This window comes from Heptranchias perlo, chromosome 4 (assembly GCF_035084215.1).
Source record: "Heptranchias perlo isolate sHepPer1 chromosome 4, sHepPer1.hap1, whole genome shotgun sequence".
Taxonomy (NCBI): Eukaryota; Metazoa; Chordata; class Chondrichthyes; order Hexanchiformes; family Hexanchidae; genus Heptranchias; species Heptranchias perlo.
In genome coordinates this window covers 103,487,307-103,506,187 of record NC_090328.1, presented here as the reverse complement: position 1 = coordinate 103,506,187, position 18,881 = coordinate 103,487,307, and the positions used below count along the sequence as shown (strand labels likewise).

The 18,881-nt window shown below is 53.9% G+C and overlaps 1 protein-coding gene across 1 annotated transcript in view; it reads left to right on the top strand.

Annotated features, from left to right (window-relative positions):
• The first annotated feature begins 298 nt into the window (after nucleotides 1-298).
• Nucleotides 299-18,881, top strand: part of LOC137321163 (UDP-glucuronosyltransferase 2A2-like) — a 56,270-nt gene continuing 37,687 nt past the window's right edge. The window contains exon 1 of the mRNA XM_067983416.1: nucleotides 299-1,004. Coding sequence (XP_067839517.1) covers nucleotides 299-1,004 — 706 coding nt within the window. The remainder of the gene's footprint in view (nucleotides 1,005-18,881) is intronic.

Here is an 18,881-nt window from a genome sequence, read left to right as displayed (position 1 = left end):
GGCAGTATTCTGGTGTGTATGTAAAGGTGTGATTCCAGAAGTCAATGTAAATCTACGGCTCTGGAAGATTGATATCAGGTTGCTTGCTTCAAAGAAGTGAATAAGGAAATTCTGAATCCAATCCCAATGTTTCTAAATCCAATCCAGGATTTTCTATTTCCTTTCACTATACTATGTGGCAATGTAAAGGCTCAATGTTCAATAGGTAAATGTATCTGATTCGTTCTGACCCATACTCCTTAGAGCAGATTTCTGGTCAGTGGCGATCTTCAACTCTGAGGAATTCCCGATGAACATCATGCAGCTCAGTCATCTGTTTGCAGTGTTTCTCTTTCTTCAGAGGGTTACTAGTGAGAATGTGCTGATCTGGCCTGCAGAAGGCAGTCACTGGATTAATTTAAAATCCATCATTGAGGAGCTGATCGAGAGGGGTCATAACGTTACTGTAGTTATACATACAGCTACACTTTTTGTAAACTATTCTGAGCCCTCATCCATGAAATTTGAAGTATTTCATGTACCATTTACCAGTGAGACATACAATGTTTTTATGATGAACCTCCTGGCATTCTGGATCTACGAGAAACCTCTTTTATCCTACTGGGCCTCCTACAGAAAAATGTTACTGATCCTAGCAACTGGAGCAAAACTGAACAGACAGATCTGTGATGGAATAATAAAGAACCACAAGCTGATGCAAAAACTGCAAGAAGCAAAGTTTAAAGTTCTTCTGGCTGACCCTGTACATTTTTGTGGTGATCTTCTGGCTGTGAAGCTGGGAATTCCCTTCGTCTTCACTCTGAGATTCTCCCCAGGTTTTGCAATGGAGAGGCTCTGTGGACAAATGCCAGCTCCCCCTTCCTATGTACCTGCTGTTATGTCAGAATTTTCTGATAAAATGACTTTTACTGAGAGATTTCAAAATATCTTTTACTTGCTCATGTTGGACTGGACGAGCATGCAGTTCTGGAGTCAATGGGACTCGTATTACAGTGAAGCTTTAGGTGAGTTAGGAAGTTTCTCTTCTTCATGTCAAATGGGTTGAACTATTCGTAGCAAATTAGCATGTTTGTATAAAATGCCTTTGCCTGCTGGTTTAACAATGCCATTATTGTTACTTTAAACCTGTTGGCCTGGAATTTTCTCCATTGGCACAACACGCAAACGCATCCATTCCCGTGCCCAACCTGCCAAGTTAAGCTCAAATTTCCTGCTTTTCAATTTTTAACGTGACTTATACTAGTGCCATAAAAATACATTCACATAAACAGAAGAAACAGAGCAGGTTTCAGTGAGGACAAATTAAAAAATTAACGCTCAAAAAATTGTTGCGTGATCGATAAACGATCATAAATAATTGAAGGAGTCACCTGACGAAGGAGCAAAGCTCCCAAAGCTTGTGATTTCAAATAAAACTGTTGGACTATAACCTGGTGTTGTGCTACTCCTTACATTTGTCCACCCCAGTCCATCACCGGCATCTCCACATCATAAATAATTGAGGAGTTTTGGGCGTATTGTACTTACGGGTGTAACTCACATACGCCCAAAATTAAGGTCGCGTATTTGTTTTGCGCCCAGATTGTGCGTGGCCCTGGGCGATGAACATGCCGGAAATTCCAGGTCGTTAACTCCTTCACTAATCTCTCACAACTCTCAATTACAACCCCAAGTTACATTTAAGAAAAAGGACTGGTACACACCACCATTAGGAGTTAAAATCGAGGCTCGTCAAAACTAATGTTTAGAGAGTGATAGTCACGGATGACTGTGGAAGGAACATTCACAATCTAGTTGAATTCTTTTGATCGCAGTTCCTCATTAAATAAAGCATTCAGCATTCTTTGTTTTGAAGTAATTTTAAAGTAAGGAATGTTCATGTATCATCTTTAATACAGTATAGCTGTTAGGATAATAGTTTTCTCTTTGATGAACAGTTCTGGCAAAATCAAGAAAATAAATCCACTCAAGGACATATGGCAACCAAGTGGTTACAGCGGTATTATCAAGCTTGTAACAAACGATTCATTAACAGCAACTTCTGACTAATCTTCCCACAACTTTCTGCCTTGTGTTCTTTTAATTGTGATGTGGAGATGCCGGTGATTGACTGGGGTTGACAAATGTAAACAATCTTACAACACCAAGTTATAGTCCAACAATTTTATTTGAAAATCACAAGCTTTCGGAGGCTTCCTCCTTCGTCAGGTGAATGTCAGGAAATCCTTGAACCTTTCGCATTTATATTCAGAGAACAATACCTGGTGATTACAGATAATCATTCCAACTGCCCATTGTCAAGGCAATCAAGGTGTTCAGACAGAGAGGTGTTACCTACAGGACCACCAAATATACAAACGGCCAGAACACAAAACAGAGAGAGAGAGGGAAAAACATCTGAAAGGAAGAGAAAGACTGAAAATGACCCGTTGAATTAAAAACAGATAACATTTGTTCGCTGGTGGGGTTACGTGTAGTGCGACATGAACCCAAGATCCCGGTTGAGGCCGTCCTCATGGATGCGGAACTTGGCTATCAATTTCTGCTCGACGATTTTGCGTTGTCGTGTGTCTCGAAGGCCGCCTTGGAGTATGCTTACCCGAAGATCGGTGGCTGAATGTCCTTGACTGCTGAAGTGTTCCCCGACTGGGAGGGAACCCTCCTGTCTGGCGATTGTTGCGCGGTGTCCGTTCATCCGTTGTTGCAGTGTCTGCATGGTCTCGCCAATGTACCATGCTCCGGGGCATCCTTTCCTGCAATGTATGAGGTAGACAACGTTGGCCGAGTCACAGGAGTATGAACCATGTACCTGGTGGGTGGTGTCCTCTCGTGTGATGGTGGTATCTGTGTCGATGATCTGGCATCGTAAGAACGGGATATGACGCTCGACACATTTGGATGGATAACAATTCAAGGCTGCAAGTTCCCAACTGTCCACTTTTTTGTGTATCAGTTTTTCAGCTACCTTTTGCACTGTTTACACAAGGGAGGCCTAGAAATCAGCTTTTTCCAGGGCCCTCACTTCAGCAGTGTGACCTGGGGGGGTGGGGGGAGCTGAAAAAGTGGGTTGTCCATGTGAACAGCAGATAGTTGACAACTGTGCTAATCATCAATAAAAAGGAAGCGACAAACAAAGGGTCACACCTAAATAACAGGTCTTCTCTGAGGCTCTCGGTTGTTACTTTTTCATTAATCCAGTGTTAGTTTGCTTTTCCCACTCTCCCTCAGTGTAACCTAGTTTTCCAACCTCAAGCATCTACAGTGAATACTCACCCTCTTCCTCTAATTCATTGACTAAAACAGTCACTCCATTTCATAGAATCATAGAATGACACAGCATGGAAGGAGGCCATTTGGCCCATCGTGACTGTGCTGCTCTTTGAAAGACCTATCTGATTAGTCCCACTCCCCTGCTCTTTTCCCATAGCCTGGCAAATTTTTTCCCTTCAAATATTGATCCAACTCCTTTTGAAAATTACTATTGAATCTGCTTCCACCACCCTTTCAGGCAGCGCATCCCAAATCATCATAAGTCGCTGCATAAAACATTTTTTCTTAATGTTGCCTCTGGTTCTTTTGCCAATCGCCTTACGTCTGTGTTCTCTGGTTAATGATCCTTCTGCCACTGGAAACAGTTTCTCCTTATTTACTCAAAACCCTTCATGATTTTGAACATCTCCATCAAATCTCCCCTTAACCTTCTCTGCTCTAAGGAGAACAAGCCCAGTTTCTCCAGTCTCTCCACATAACTGAAGTCCCACATCCCTGGTACCATTCTAGTAAATCTCCTCTGCACCCTCTCCAAGGCCTTGCCATCCTTCCTAAAGTGTGGTGCCCAGAATTGGCCACAATACTCCAGCTGGGGCCTAACCAGTGTTTTATAAAGGTTTAGCATAACTTCCTTGCTTTTGTACTCTATACCTCTATTAATAAAGCTCAGAACCCCTATATGCTTTTTTTTTAAACAGCCTTCTCAACTTGTCCTGCCACCTTCAAAGATTTGTGTGCATACACTCCCAGGTCTCTCTGTTCCTGCACCCCATTTAAAATTGTACCATTTAGTTTATATTGTCTCTCCTCTTTCTTCCTACCAAAATGTATCACTTCACACATCTCTGCGTTAAACTTTGGCTGCCATGTGTCTGCCCATTTCACTGGTCGGTCTATGTCCTCCTGAAGTAAGTTACTATCCTCCTCACTGTTTGACGAAGGGAGTTGCTGCGTTAACTGAAGGAGAGCTTGACTGATGGTCCTGCCAGGCCCCAAATTCCTAATTTCAAAGCAAGAATGGGCAGGCAGAGCCCATCACTGTTTCCATCCCAAGTATTGAGGAGATGTTGAATGGGCTCTGCTCCGCGCATCCTGCAGTCCGGACTCACTCGTGCCTGTCTCTTCCATCTTCTCTTTGTACTTCTGGGCCCAGCTCAGTTCTTGTAGAATCTGCATCCCTGGCAATCACCATGGCAACAGCAGCACCATGTGGACCCGCTCTGCCAGGTGCAACTGGTAGAACCCAAATTTCAGCTACAATAGAGTAAATAAGGAGAACTGTTTCTACTGACAGGAGGGTCAGTAACCAGAGGTCACAGAGTTAAGATAATTGGCAAAAGAACTCAGGGTGGGGAGGGGGAAGCAGATTCAATAGTAACTTTCGAAAAGGAATCGGATATGTACTTGAAAAGGAAAAATTTACAGGAGTATGGAGAAAGAGCAGGGGAGTGGGACTAATTGGATAGCTCTTTCAAAGAACTGGTACAGGCACGATGGGCCGAATGGCCGCCTCCTGTGCTGTAAGATTCTAACGAATCAGAAGTTAACAGATAGATTTCCCTGAATGCACATGTACGCCTAAGAAGCAGTAACAATCTCTGCTTGGTAAATCAGCTGACCTACTAGCCTAATGCCATATGGCCACTTGTAACACCCACTGTTCCTTTCCAACCGCACATTGCTTTGTCCCTCGATTCGTAAAGCAGATTTCCTTTCTCTCCAGCATTTGTTTCAAGCCAGCAAGGTCAATGCATAATCTTTTCTCACTCACATTTTTCGTAGAGTGTACATTATCCCACAATGAACGATTGTCTAAATAACATTCAATGGGTGTACTACCTTCAGTACTCCCATTGTACAGGATGTCACTCAAAATATTTGCCAAATAGAATCCCATATCCACTGTGTCAACAAGAGCCAGTGTTTCAGCAGCCAGAGTACTTTTAACAACCCTTTTTATTTTCTTAGCTTCCCAAGCTAGAAAGGACAATATTTCCCAGTCTCACCCATAAAAAACACTATGAAACCAGCTGCACGAGAATATCCATCAGGAAGATTAGCATGTGAAGCATTACAAAAGATAACAAGCTTCATTGTCTTTGGGTCACCTAAGGATGGGAACTTAAGTACACATTTATTTATATTTAATTTTCATAATGTTTTATTTGCCTTTAAAAAACATTCTCTACTATGGGGTGTTTCATTGAAGTAAATAACTCCAACACATCAAAACTAGCATCTGGTCTAGTCTGAGTGTGCAACCAGTTCAACTGACCAATCAAGCTTCGTTATTGCTCGGTCTCTTCTTTAGATATAACATCACCTTTCTGTGATAACCTAGTACAATTAACCAGGATGGAAATAACACTCTCTAAATTGGACTGCTGATTTAAAGTTACACTCTGCTTAATATCTAAACCAATATATTTAAAAGCCCCACAGGCCTGACTCCCAATTTAAAATTCTACTCTAATCTTGTTAATGACGAATTTCTCAAATTCCGCAGTAGCTTTTTTTTAAATTTCAAAAATATACTTTATTCATAAAATTTGCAAAGGTAAATACAGTACAATCCAAATGTCACAATTCAAATAATACGATACAGATCCTACAGGATGAATATAGTCCATGATACTTTAAGGAGCCTCATTGCATTTACAATCAGAACAGTTTTTCGTACCGATTACATTTACATTACATTAAACATTTTTCTTAGACATTCAGACCAAGGGGGTTTTACTCGGATTCTAGCTCCTTGGCATACAATGGCGGGAGGGCCCTTTGTTCTGTGCTCGATTGCCTCAGCCAAAGCGGCCCCTTTAAACTTGAAACACTCACTGTAGGAACTCTGGAAGGCAGAAATGAGCCCGTGACCTCCGCATACCATGTTTCTAAGGTGCAAGTGCCAGGGAGTGCTTCGTAAGGTGTTATCCCATGATGTGCACCTGCCCATATTTGGTTGGACATATTATATGTTCAATGTCACTTCCAATGGAAATCCCAGAAGTGGCTACCGACCCAGTTTTCCTCCTCTGCCCATCCAGGTTATGCCAGTTTACCGGTTTACTGATATAACTAACCAGCACAATTGGCCCCATTGTAGTTTTAGTGTTTACCAAATTTTTGTGCTTCAATTTACTGGTTAATTATAAATAACATGTTAATTGCTTAAATAAGAACAGAAAACGCTGGAAACACTCAGTAGGTCAGGCAGTATCTGTGGAGGAAGGAGCTAACTTTTCAGGTCGATGACCTTTCATCAGAACTGGAAGATGTTAAGAGGCGATCAGCTTTTAAGTAAGTACTGAGCCAAGGAAAAGGGGGCAGGAAGAGAACAAAAGGAAGAGATCTGAGATTGGGTGGAGGGCAGGAGTGATTAAATGACAAAATGGTGCAGGGCAAAAGGAGATGATAATGGGACAAGTGTAGAAACAAAAGATGGGTCCAGAGGAGGTGTCTCTCTTCACCGATGCCACCTGTCCTGCTGAGTGGTTTCAGTGTTTTCTGTTTTTTATTACAGATTTCCAGCATCTGCAGTATTTTGCTTTTATATGTTTTATGTTATATGTTAGTTGATTACATGTGGAAACTTTTGGCTTGTAACTCTAGTGCAAGATGACATTAAAACCAGTAAACAGATTATGGGAAGTGGGATGGTTGTCAATCCCTTGTGAGGACAGAATATAGAAAAGTATCATAGGAAACAAGGTCTGCTTAGAGAAACTGCTCTTAAAACCCCTTGAGAGAGAAGATTGTTCCATAAAAACCCAAAATTGCAGAAGAAAAGTCAGTATAGAGGCTGCAGCAACAATAAATACCCCACAACTGTTATGATACTCAGTGAGGTTGTCCTTAATCTATCGGTGATATAGTTACAATTTCCTGCCTATCCCCCCCCCCAAGCAATATGCTGCAGCTTCTAATCATCCCTTGCCACAAAATGGATTTGTTCCTCCATAATGTCCAGTTGGATTCCTCCTTGTCATAGCCATGTTACACACCTTTTGCATAATAAATTAGCCTGCATTCTTTGCTTACATTTCAGAGGAACATTAGTTTAAGTAAACCAATGGTTTGCTCCCCTAATCCTCAGCTGGCTTGTGGACCCTCTAAAGTTGGCCTTGCCTTTGCTGGTCCTGCACATAGACTAAGGAAGAGAGGACAGATTCAGGATGAATGGATCACCTGATGACCCATGGAGTTTACCTTTCACAAGGAACTAACCACTGTTTAGAACACACCCAGCCACTTTCACCATCAATCGCAGGGAATACCTCATCTCTCTTTATCAGAAAACAGCATCAATGTAGAGCTCACCTCTGACACATATTGAGAATTGCTGAAAGTTCCATGGGAGAAGAGATGTTGAGGATGCAGCTTAAGATGCTCACTTGCTATCCTTCCTCTTGAAACAGACTAGGTACGACAATTACTTTTCACTCAGGATAGATCACGACTGTTGTTCTCCAGCTGCCCTCTCAGCTGATGTGGGTAATTGCAATTGATGCATGTCACATCATATGAACCTCTGTTGAAAGCCACACCTTATACTCAGGTGAATAAAAAATAAGTTGTCAGTTCCACTGAAAATAATCTGTAACAAATTAAAAGTCTTATTTCTGCGCGCACTTCGTGTCTACAAAACCTTACTTCCTATTATGTTTTGTCATACTTTTGTGAGAGAGAGTGACCCTGAAATTCCATGGGTTTTCCAGTGTACTCCTGTGAGTCAGGCAGGAGTGTAGTGGAAAGACAGGGAAATAGGCTGAGACCTGGATATGGCCAGGACTCATCTTTCACTGCCAGATTCTGCAGGGCCTTGTTTGGGGTAGAACCTCTGTCCACCCCAAACTATACCACCTGAGCCAGAGGGGTTGTGGTCAGGGGTAGGGGAGTGCCAAGCTTGGAACTTCCTAGGCATTGCTGAAGATCCACTGGCAGGCTAGTACGCCAGGTGAGAAGAGGCATACTGGCCTGCTAGTCAGCAGGAATAGTCCCTTCTGTATGTCCAGGTCTGGGATGTGGCCTGGTACTTGGACTCCTAAAGATTTTGGACATCATTTTTTGGCTCCCTTATAAAATGGTGACTAACCGTTTGCCTTTTCAGAGCCTTTGGTTCTGATGAGATGGTGAGCAGTTAGCCACTGCAGCATTTCCCGGCCCCTTCTTCTGGCAGGTGCCTGAGATCCACCCGTAATGTCATAGGCACCCGCCATTTTTGTTTAAATCAAGTAATATGAGACATGACATGTGGTAAGTGTAACATGCTTGGGAGGAACAGGTGACTTTGAACTTATGGTTCCGAAAGCTCTCCACCACTGGGTTTTTCCTCACGTCATGTCTGGGTCTTTTGTAGACTAATTGGTAGAGATTCATTGCTATGTTTAGTCAACTACTCCATTATCGTTGTATCATGCGACTACTAGGATGTGGAAGTCGAACTAGATGGACATTGGTCTTTTTCCGCCTAGCAATTCCTATGTTCCTGACCCAAGCTAGCCTGGTGGGATCAGAAGTGGAGGTTCCTGGTGGACAGATCCTGTCACTTATGCCTGGATCAGAGGCTCGCAGAAATTTGGTGTCAATGTCTTCTCTTAATTCGAATTTATATTTAAAAAACACACAAATTGTCTTTGATTATCACTTATGTTTTGTTAATAGTTAAGGACAACCTCTGATTATTACCTGGGTATTCTTGATAGTACTTGGAATATTTACATTTTCTAACTAATAATAACTGGCAGGTACTGAGCGACACAGCAATGGGGAGCAACACACAGAGTATCTTTATCTTAATTTGAGTCCTTTTATTCAATTGAAAAAATTGAATAGAATTTTGAAAGCTCCAATTATCACTTGTGTTTTGTTGATAGTTAGGAATTAGAATGTTTACGTTTTCTTACGGCTGTGAGACAGAGACAGAAAAACACAGAGATACATGTCCAGGAACCAATCACAAAACCAAATTCAGTTATTGCGCAGATCCCTTAGAAAGCCAGACAGGAGATCCCCTTACCCAGTACTATTAACCCCATGCCCTATCCCACTCCTCACTGATGACAGGCACCAGGAACCTACCAGTGAGCCAAACCTCATATGCCACCACCAATAATGCCAAAACTCAGGTCACCCCATCACATTTCTGCCAAGCCCAGTGGTACAAAAACCCAGGACCATTCCCAGAGCTACAAAAGCCCAGGACCATTCCCAGTGCTACAAAAGCCCAGGACCATTCCCAGTGCTACAAAAGCCCAGGACCATTCCCAGAGCTACAAAAGCCCAGGACCATTCCCAGTGCGACAAAAGCCCAGGACCATTCCCAGTGCTACAAAAGCCCAGGACCATTCCCAGAGCTACAAAAGCCCAGGATCATTCCCAGAGCTACAAAAGCCCATACCATTCCCAGTGCTACAAAAGCCCAGGACCATTCGCAGTGGTACAAAAACCCAGGACCATTCCCAGTGCTACAAAAACCCAGGACCATTCCCAGAGCTACAAAAGCCCAGGACCATTCCCAGTGCTACAGAAGACCAGGACCATTCCCAGAGCTACAAAAGCCCAGGACCATTCCCAGTGCTACAAAAGCCCAGGACCATTCCCAATGCTACAAAAGACCAGGACCATTCCCAGTGCTACAGAAGACCAGGACCATTCCCAATGCTACAAAAGACCAGGACCATTCCCAGTGCTACAAAAGACCAGGACCATTCCCAATGCTACAAAAGACCAGGACCATTCCCAGTGCTACAGAAGACCAGGACCATTCCCAGTGCTACAGAAGACCAGGACCATTCCCAGTGCTACAGAAGACCAGGACCATTCCCAGTGCTACAAAAGACCAGGACCATTCCCAGTGCTACAGAAGACCAGGACCATTCCCAGTGCTACAGAAGACCAGGACCATTCCCAGTGCTACAGAAGACAAGGACCATTCCCAGTGCTACAAAAGACCAGGACCATTCCCAGTGCTACAAAAGCCCAGGACCATTCCCAGTGCTACAGAAGACCAGGACCATTCCCAGTGCTACAGAAGACAAGGACCATTCCCAGTGCTACAAAAGCCCAGGACCATTCCCAGAGCTACAAAAGCCCAGTACCATTCCCAGAGCTACAAAAGCCCAGGACCATTCCCAGTGCTACAAACGCCCAGGACCATTCCCAGAGCTACAAAAGCCCAGGACCATTCCCAGTGCTACAAAAGCCCAGGACCATTCCCAGAGCTACAAAAGCCCAGGACCATTCCCAGTGCTACAAACGCCCAGGACCATTCCCAGAGCTACAAAAGCCCAGGACCATTCCCAGTGCTACAAAAGCCCAGGACCATTCCCAGTGCTACAAAAGCCCAGGACCATTCCCAGAGCTACAAAAGCCCAGGACCATTCCCAGTGCTACAGAAGACCAGGACCATTCCCAGTGCTACAGAAGACCAGGACCATTCCCAGTGCTACAGAAGACCAGGACCATTCCCAGTGCTACAGAAGACCAGGACCATTCCCAGTGCTACAAAAGTCCAAGGCCAACCCTATTGCTACCAAGGCTCAAGACTGCTCTTGAGTTGCCTCACGTGCATGAAGACTTCAATGTGCATGAGCATTTTAGAATTTGGAGTCAATTTTAAGGATGAAAACCAGAATTCCCTTTATTCAGAATCCATCAGAGTCACAGGACTACAACTCCCAGTGTATACTGCAGGAAAAATGCCTCTACATTGTCAACTTAACACCCTAGGACCCTTGCTTGTCTATAATCTTCAGAGGGTAATGTTTACATAACAACACCAGGTCACGAAAAATTACCCATGACGGATATAAAATTGAAGTGAACATTGCACGGATGACACGGAAACTAGTGTTTAAAAATTAGCCAGAAAGACCATCAAGCAAAAATTCCAGGTAAAGCATCTAAGCCTGGGAATGGAGCAAAGTATAAATTCAACTCTTTCTTTCTTTATATATTTCTATGCCCTATTTTTTTCTTTTCCCACACCCTACAAATGCACACTAGACATCAGGCTTTTAATGATATAGATTTTGCTTGGTATCAGGTTGCTGGCTTCAAAGTGGTGAATAATAAAATCCTGGATCCAATCCCAATTCTTCTTAATCAGTTCAGGATTTTTCATATCCTTTCAATCTATCCCCCTAAAGGCTCAATGTCCGAAAGGTCAGTGTATCTGATTCGTTCTGACCCATTGGACTCGATTTTACACGTGAATTGCAGGGGCGGGGGTTGGGCTGTGAAAATTGCAGAAATGCAGAGCGGGTCGAGAAGCCGGCTCCAACACGTCGAGTTCCCAGTTCCCCACGGATGCACCTGTTGGCGTCCTGCCAGCAATTAAAGCTGGCGCGATGATAGTTGAAAAGCCAAATGTACCTCATTGAGGTACTTAAGGCACTTTACTTGTGACATATTAGGTAGTTAGAACAATTTTTAACTTATCTGGGCAGCTTTCCCACGGCTTCTGATTCACGCCTGGTGAAACCAGGTGAAGTTAAAACACAAAATGAACCACATTTCCACTCTGCTCCGATGTCCGATGTCTCCCTCTCCGATCATTCCCTCTTCACCCCGATGTCCCCCCGAACTCCCCCTCTTCACCCCCCCCTGATCTCCCCCTCTTCACCCCCCCTGATCTCCCCCTCTTCACCCCCCCCTGATCTCCCCCTCTTCACCCCCCCTGATCTCCCCCTCTTCACAACTCCAATGTCTCCCCGTTTTTTTCTTCTTCACCCCTGATGTCCCCCCGATCTCTCACTCTTCACCCCCCCGATCTCCCACTCTTCACCCCCCCAATCTCCCCCTCTTCACCCCCCCGATCTCCCCGTCTTCTCCCCCCCTGATCTCACCCTCTTCACCCCTGATCTCCCCCTCTCCACCCCCAAATGTCTACCCGATTTTTTCTTCTTTACCTCCCCCCGATGTCCCCCTGATCTCCCCTTCTTCACCTCCCAATCTCCCCCTCTTCGCCCCCTGATCTTCCACCCTCCCCCCCGACCTTCCCCTCTGCCCCCGACCTTTCCCTCTCCCCCCGACCTTCCCCCCTCCCAACCTCGACCATCAGCTCCCCCCTGAACTTCCGCTCTCCCCCCCCGACCTTCCCCTCTCCCCCGGAACTTCCCCTCTCCCCCTGACCTTCCCCTCTCCCCACCTCGATCTTCCGCTCTCCCCCCCGACCCTCCCCTTCCCCTCTCCCCACCTCGACCTTGCGTTCCCCCCTGACCTTCTGCTCTCGCCCCCGACCTTCCGCTGTCCCCCCCGACCTTGCCCTCTCCCCCCGACCTTCCCCTCTCCCCCCGACCTTCCCCTCTCCCCCCGACCTTCCCCTCTCCCCCCGACCTTCCCCTCTCCCCCCAACCTTCCCCTCTCCCCCCCGACCATCTCCTCTCCCCCCCGTCCTTCAACTCCCTCCCGACCTTCCCCTCTCCCGCGCAACCTTCCCCTCTCCCCCCCGACCTTCCCCTCTCCCCCCCGACCGTCCCCTCTCCCCCCCGACCGTCCCCTCTCCCCCCCGACCTTCCCCTCTCCCCCCCGACCTTCTCCTCTCCCCCCGACCTTCCCCTCTCCCCCGACCTTCCCCTCTCCCCCCGACCTTCCCCTCTCCCACCGACCTTCCCCTCTCCCACCGACCTTCCCCTCTCCCCCCGACCTTCCCCTCTCCCCCCGACCTTCCCCTCTCCCCCCGACCTTCCCCTCTCCCCCCGACCTTCCCCTCTCCCCCCGACCTTCCCCTCACCCCCCGACCTTCCCCTCTCCCCCCGACCTTCTCCTCTCCCCCGACCTTCCCCTCTCCCCCCGACCTTCCCCTCTCCCCCCCGACCTTCCCCTCTCCCCCCCGACCTTCCCCTCTCCCCCCCGACCTTCTCCTCTCCCCCGACCTTCTCCTCTCCCCCGACCTTCCCCTCTCCCCCCGACCTTCCCCTCTCCACCCCGACCTTCCCCTCTCCCTCCCGACCATCCCCTCTCCCCCCCGACCTTCCCCTCTCCCCCCCCGACCTTCCCCTCTCCCCCCCGACCTTCCCCTCTCCCCCCCCGACCTTCCCCTCTCCCCCCCGACCTTCCCCTCTCCCCCCCGACCTTCCCCTCTCCCCCCCGACCTTCCCCTCTCCTCCCCGACCTTCCCCTCTCCCCCCCGACCTTCTCCTCTCCCTCCCGACCTTCCCCTCTCCCCCCCGAACTTCCCCTCTCCCCCCCGACCTTCCCCTCTCCCCCCCCGACCTTCCCCTCTCCCCCCCGACCTTCCCCTCTCCCCCCCCGACCTTCTCCTCTCCCCCCCGACCTTCCCCTCTCCCCCCCGACCTTCCCCTCTCCCCCCCGACCTTCCCCTCTCCCCCCCGACCTTCCCCTCTCCCCCCCGAACTTCCCCTCTCCCCCCCGACCTTCTCCTCTCCCCCCCGACCTTCTTCTCTCCCCCCCGACCTTCCCCTCTCCCCCCCGACCTTCTCCTCTCCCCCCCGACCTTCCCCTCTCCCCCCCGACATTCTCCTCTCCCCCCCGACCTTCTTCTCTCCCCCCCGACCTTCCCCTCTCCCCTCGACCTTCCCCTCTCCCCCCGACCTTCCCCTCTCCCCCCGACCTTCCCCCTCCCCCCCGACCTTCCCCTCTCCCCCCCGACCTTCCCCTCTGCCCTCGACCTTCCCCTCCCCCCCCGACCTTCCCCTTTCCCCCCGACCTTCCCCTCTCCCCCCCGACCTACCCCTCTCCCCTCGACCTTCCCCTCTCCCCCCGACCTTCCCCTCTCCCCCCCGACCTTCCCCTCTCCCCCCCGACCTTCCCCTCTCCCCTCGACCTTCCCCTCTCCCCCCGACCTTCCCCTCTCCCCCCGACCTTCCCCTCTGCCCCCCGACCTTCTCCTCTCCCCCCCGACCTTCCCCTCTCCCCCCCGACCTTCCCCTCTCCCCCCCGACCTTCCCCTCTCCCCCCGACCTTCCCCTCTCCCTCCGATCTTCCCCTCTCCCCCCCGACCTTCCCCTCTCTCCCCCGACCTTCCCCTCTCCCCCCCGACCTTCCCCTCTCCCCCCGACCTTCTCCTCTCCCCCCCGACCTTCTCCTCTCCCCCCCGACCTTCCCCTCTCCCCCCCGACCTTCTCCTCTCCCCCCCGACCTTCCCCTCTCCCCCCCGACCTTCCCCTCTCCCCCCCGACCTTCTCCTCTCCCCCCCGACCTTCCCCTCTCCCCCCCGACCTTCCCCTCTCCCCCCCGACCTTCCCCTCTCCCCCCCGACCTTCCCCTCTCCCCCCCGACCTTCCCCTCTCCCCACCGACCTTCCCCTCTCCCCCCGACCTTCCCCTCTCCCCCCCGACCATCCCCTCTCCCCCCCGACCTTCCCCTCTCCCCCCCGACCTTCCCCTCTCCCCCCCGACCATCCCCTCTCCCCCCGACCTTCTCCTCTCCCCCCCGACCTTCTCCTCTCCCTCCCGACCTTCCTCTCCCCCCCGACCTTCCCCTCTCCCCCCCGACCTTCCCCTCTCCCCCCCGACCTTCCCCTCCCCCCCGACCTTCTCCTCTCCCTCCCGACCTTCCCCTCTCCCCCGACCTTCCCCTCTCCCCCCCGACCTTCCCCTCTCCCTCCCGACCTTCCCCTCTCCCCCCCGACCTTCCCCTCTCCCCCCGACCTTCTCCTCTCCCCCCCGACCTTCTCCTCTCCCCCCCGACCTTCTCCTCTCCCCCCCGACCTTCCCCTCCCCCCCGACCTTCCCCTCTCCCCCCCGACCTTCTCCTCTCCCCCCCGACCTTCTCCTCTCCCCCCCGACCTTCCCCTCTCCCCCCCGACCTTCCCCTCCCCCCCGACCTTCCCCTCTCCCCCCCGACCTTCTCCTCTCCCTCCTGACTTTCCCCTCTCCCCCCGACCTTCCCCTCTCCCCCCGACCTTCCCCTCTCCCCCCGACCTTCCCCCCTCCCAACCTCGACCATCAGCTCCCCCCTGAACTTCCGCTCTCCCCCCCCCGACCTTCCCCTCTCCCCCGGAACTTCCCCTCTCCCCCTGACCTTCCCCTCTCCCCACCTCGATCTTCCGCTCTCCCCCCCCGACCCTCCCCTTCCCCTCTCCCCACCTCGACCTTGCGTTCCCCCCTGACCTTCTGCTCTCCCCCCCGACCTTCCGCTGTCCCCCCCGACCTTGCCCTCTCCCCCCGACCTTCCCCTCTCCCCCCGACCTTCCCCTCTCCCCCCGACCTTCCCCTCTCCCCCCGACCTTCCCCTCTCCCCCCAACCTTCCCCTCTCCCCCCCGACCATCTCCTCTCCCCCCCGTCCTTCAACTCCCTCCCGACCTTCCCCTCTCCCGCGCAACCTTCCCCTCTCCCCCCCGACCTTCCCCTCTCCCCCCCGACCGTCCCCTCTCCCCCCCGACCGTCCCCTCTCCCCCCCGACCTTCCCCTCTCCCCCCCGACCTTCTCCTCTCCCCCCGACCTTCCCCTCTCCCCCGACCTTCCCCTCTCCCCCCGACCTTCCCCTCTCCCACCGACCTTCCCCTCTCCCACCGACCTTCCCCTCTCCCCCCGACCTTCCCCTCTCCCCCCGACCTTCCCCTCTCCCCCCGACCTTCCCCTCTCCCCCCGACCTTCCCCTCTCCCCCCGACCTTCCCCTCACCCCCCGACCTTCCCCTCTCCCCCCGACCTTCTCCTCTCCCCCGACCTTCCCCTCTCCCCCCGACCTTCCCCTCTCCCCCCCGACCTTCCCCTCTCCCCCCCGACCTTCCCCTCTCCCCCCCGACCTTCTCCTCTCCCCCGACCTTCTCCTCTCCCCCGACCTTCCCCTCTCCCCCCGACCTTCCCCTCTCCACCCCGACCTTCCCCTCTCCCTCCCGACCATCCCCTCTCCCCCCCGACCTTCCCCTCTCCCCCCCGACCTTCCCCTCTCCCCCCCGACCTTCCCCTCTCCCCCCCGACCTTCCCCTCTCCCCCCCGACCTTCCCCTCTCCCCCCCGACCTTCCCCTCTCCCCCCCGACCTTCCCCTCTCCTCCCCGACCTTCCCCTCTCCCCCCCGACCTTCTCCTCTCCCTCCCGACCTTCCCCTCTCCCCCCCGAACTTCCCCTCTCCCCCCCGACCTTCCCCTCTCCCCCCCGACCTTCCCCTCTCCCCCCCGACCTTCCCCTCTCCCCCCCCGACCTTCTCCTCTCCCCCCCGACCTTCCCCTCTCCCCCCCGACCTTCCCCTCTCCCCCCCGACCTTCCCCTCTCCCCCCCGACCTTCTTCTCTCCCCCCCGACCTTCCCCTCTCCCTCCCGACCTTCCCCTCTCCCCCCCGACCTTCTCCTCTCCCCCCCGACCTTCCCCTCTCCCCCCCGACATTCTCCTCTCCCCCCCGACCTTCTTCTCTCCCCCCCGACCTTCCCCTCTCCCCTCGACCTTCCCCTCTCCCCCCGACCTTCCCCTCTCCCCCCGACCTTCCCCCTCCCCCCCGACCTTCCCCTCTCCCCCCCGACCTTCCCCTCTGCCCTCGACCTTCCCCTCCCCCCCCGACCTTCCCCTTTCCCCCCGACCTTCCCCTCTCCCCCCCGACCTTCCCCTCTCCCCTCGACCTTCCCCTCTCCCCCCGACCTTCCCCTCTCCCCCCCGACCTTCCCCTCTCCCCCCCGACCTTCCCCTCTCCCCTCGACCTTCCCCTCTCCCCCCGACCTTCCCCTCTCCCCCCGACCTTCCCCTCTGCCCCCCGACCTTCTCCTCTCCCCCCCGACCTTCCCCTCTCCCCCCCGACCTTCCCCTCTCCCCCCCGACCTTCCCCTCTCCCCCCGACCTTCCCCTCTCCCTCCGATCTTCCCCTCTCCCCCCCGACCTTCCCCTCTCTCCCCCGACCTTCCCCTCTCCCCCCCGACCTTCCCCTCTCCCCCCCGACCTTCTCCTCTCCCCCCCGACCTTCTCCTCTCCCCCCCGACCTTCCCCTCTCCCCCCCGACCTTCTCCTCTCCCCCCCGACCTTCCCCTCTCCCCCCCGACCTTCCCCTCTCCCCCCCGACCTTCTCCTCTCCCCCCCGACCTTCCCCTCTCCCCCCCGACCTTCCCCTCTCCCCCCCGACCTTCCCCTCTCCCCCCCGACCTTCCCCTCTCCCCCCCGACCTTCCCCTCTCCCCACCGACCTTCCCCTCTCCCCCCGACCTTCCCCTCTCCCCCCCGACCATCCCCTCTCCCCCCCGACCTTCCCCTCTCCCCCCCGACCTTCCCCTCTCCCCCCCGACCATCCCCTCTCCCCCCGACCTTCTCCTCTCCCCCCCGACCTTCTCCTCTCCCTCCCGACCTTCCTCTCCCCCCCGACCTTCCCCTCTCCCCCCCGACCTTCCCCTCTCCCCCCCGACCTTCCCCTCCCCCCCGACCTTCTCCTCTCCCTCCCGACCTTCCCCTCTCCCCCGACCTTCCCCTCTCCCCCCCGACCTTCCCCTCTCCCTCCCGACCTTCCCCTCTCCCCCCCGACCTTCCCCTCTCCCCCCGACCTTCTCCTCTCCCCCCCGACCTTCTCCTCTCCCCCCCGACCTTCCCCTCTCCCCCCCGACCTTCCCCTCCCCCCCGACCTTCCCCTCTCCCCCCCGACCTTCTCCTCTCCCTCCTGACTTTCCCCTCTCCCCCCGACCTTCCCCTCTCCCCCCGACCTTCCCCTCTCCCCCCCGACCTTCCCCTCTCCCCCCCGACCTTCTCTCCCACCCCACCTTCCGCTCTCCCCCCGACCTTCCCCTCTCCCCCCGACCTTCCCCTCTCCCCCCCGACCTTCTCTCCCACCCCACCTTCCGCTCTCCCCCCGACCTTCCCCTCTCCCTCCCGACCTTCCCCTCTCCCCCCGACCTTCTCTCCCACCCCACCTTCCGCTCTCCCCCCGACCTTCCCCTCTCCCCCCCGACCTTCCCCTCTCCCCCCCGACCTTCCCCTCTCCCCCCGACCTTCACCTCTCCCCCCGACCTTCCCCTCTCCCCCCCACCTTCTCCTCTCCCCCCCGACCTTCCCCTCTCCCCCCCGACCTTCCCCTCTCCCCCCCGACCTTCCCCTCTCCCCCCCGACCTTCTCCTCTCCCTCCCGACCATCTCCTCTCATCCCGACCTTCCCCTCTCCCCCCCCGACCTTCCCCTCTCCCCCCGACCTTCCCCTCTCCCCCCGACCTTCCCCTCTCCCCCCCGACCTTCCCCTCTCCCCTCGACCTTCCCCTCTCCCCCCGACCTTCCCCTCTCCCCCCCGACCTTCCCCTCTCCCCCCCGACCTTCCCCTCTCCCCCCCGACCTTCTCCTCTCCCCCCCGACCTTCTCCTCTCCCCCCCGACCTTCCCCTCTCCCCCCGACCTTCCCCTCTCCCCCCGACCTTCTCCTCTCCCCCCCGACCTTCTCCTCTCCCCCCGACCTTCCCCTCTCCCCCCCGACCTTCTCCTCTCCCCCCCGACCTTCCCCTCTCCCCCCGACCTTCCCCTCTCCCCCCGACCTTCTCCTCTCCCCCCCGACCTTCTCCTCTCCCCCCCGACCTTCCCCTCTCCCCCCCGACCTTCCCCTCTCCCCCCGACCTTCCCCTCTCCCCCCCGACCTTCTCCTCTCCCTCCCGACCATCTCCTCTCATCCCGACCTTCCCCTCTCCCCCCCGACCTTCCCCTCTCCCCCCCGACCTTCTCCTCTCCCCCCCGACCTTACCCTCTCCCCCCCGA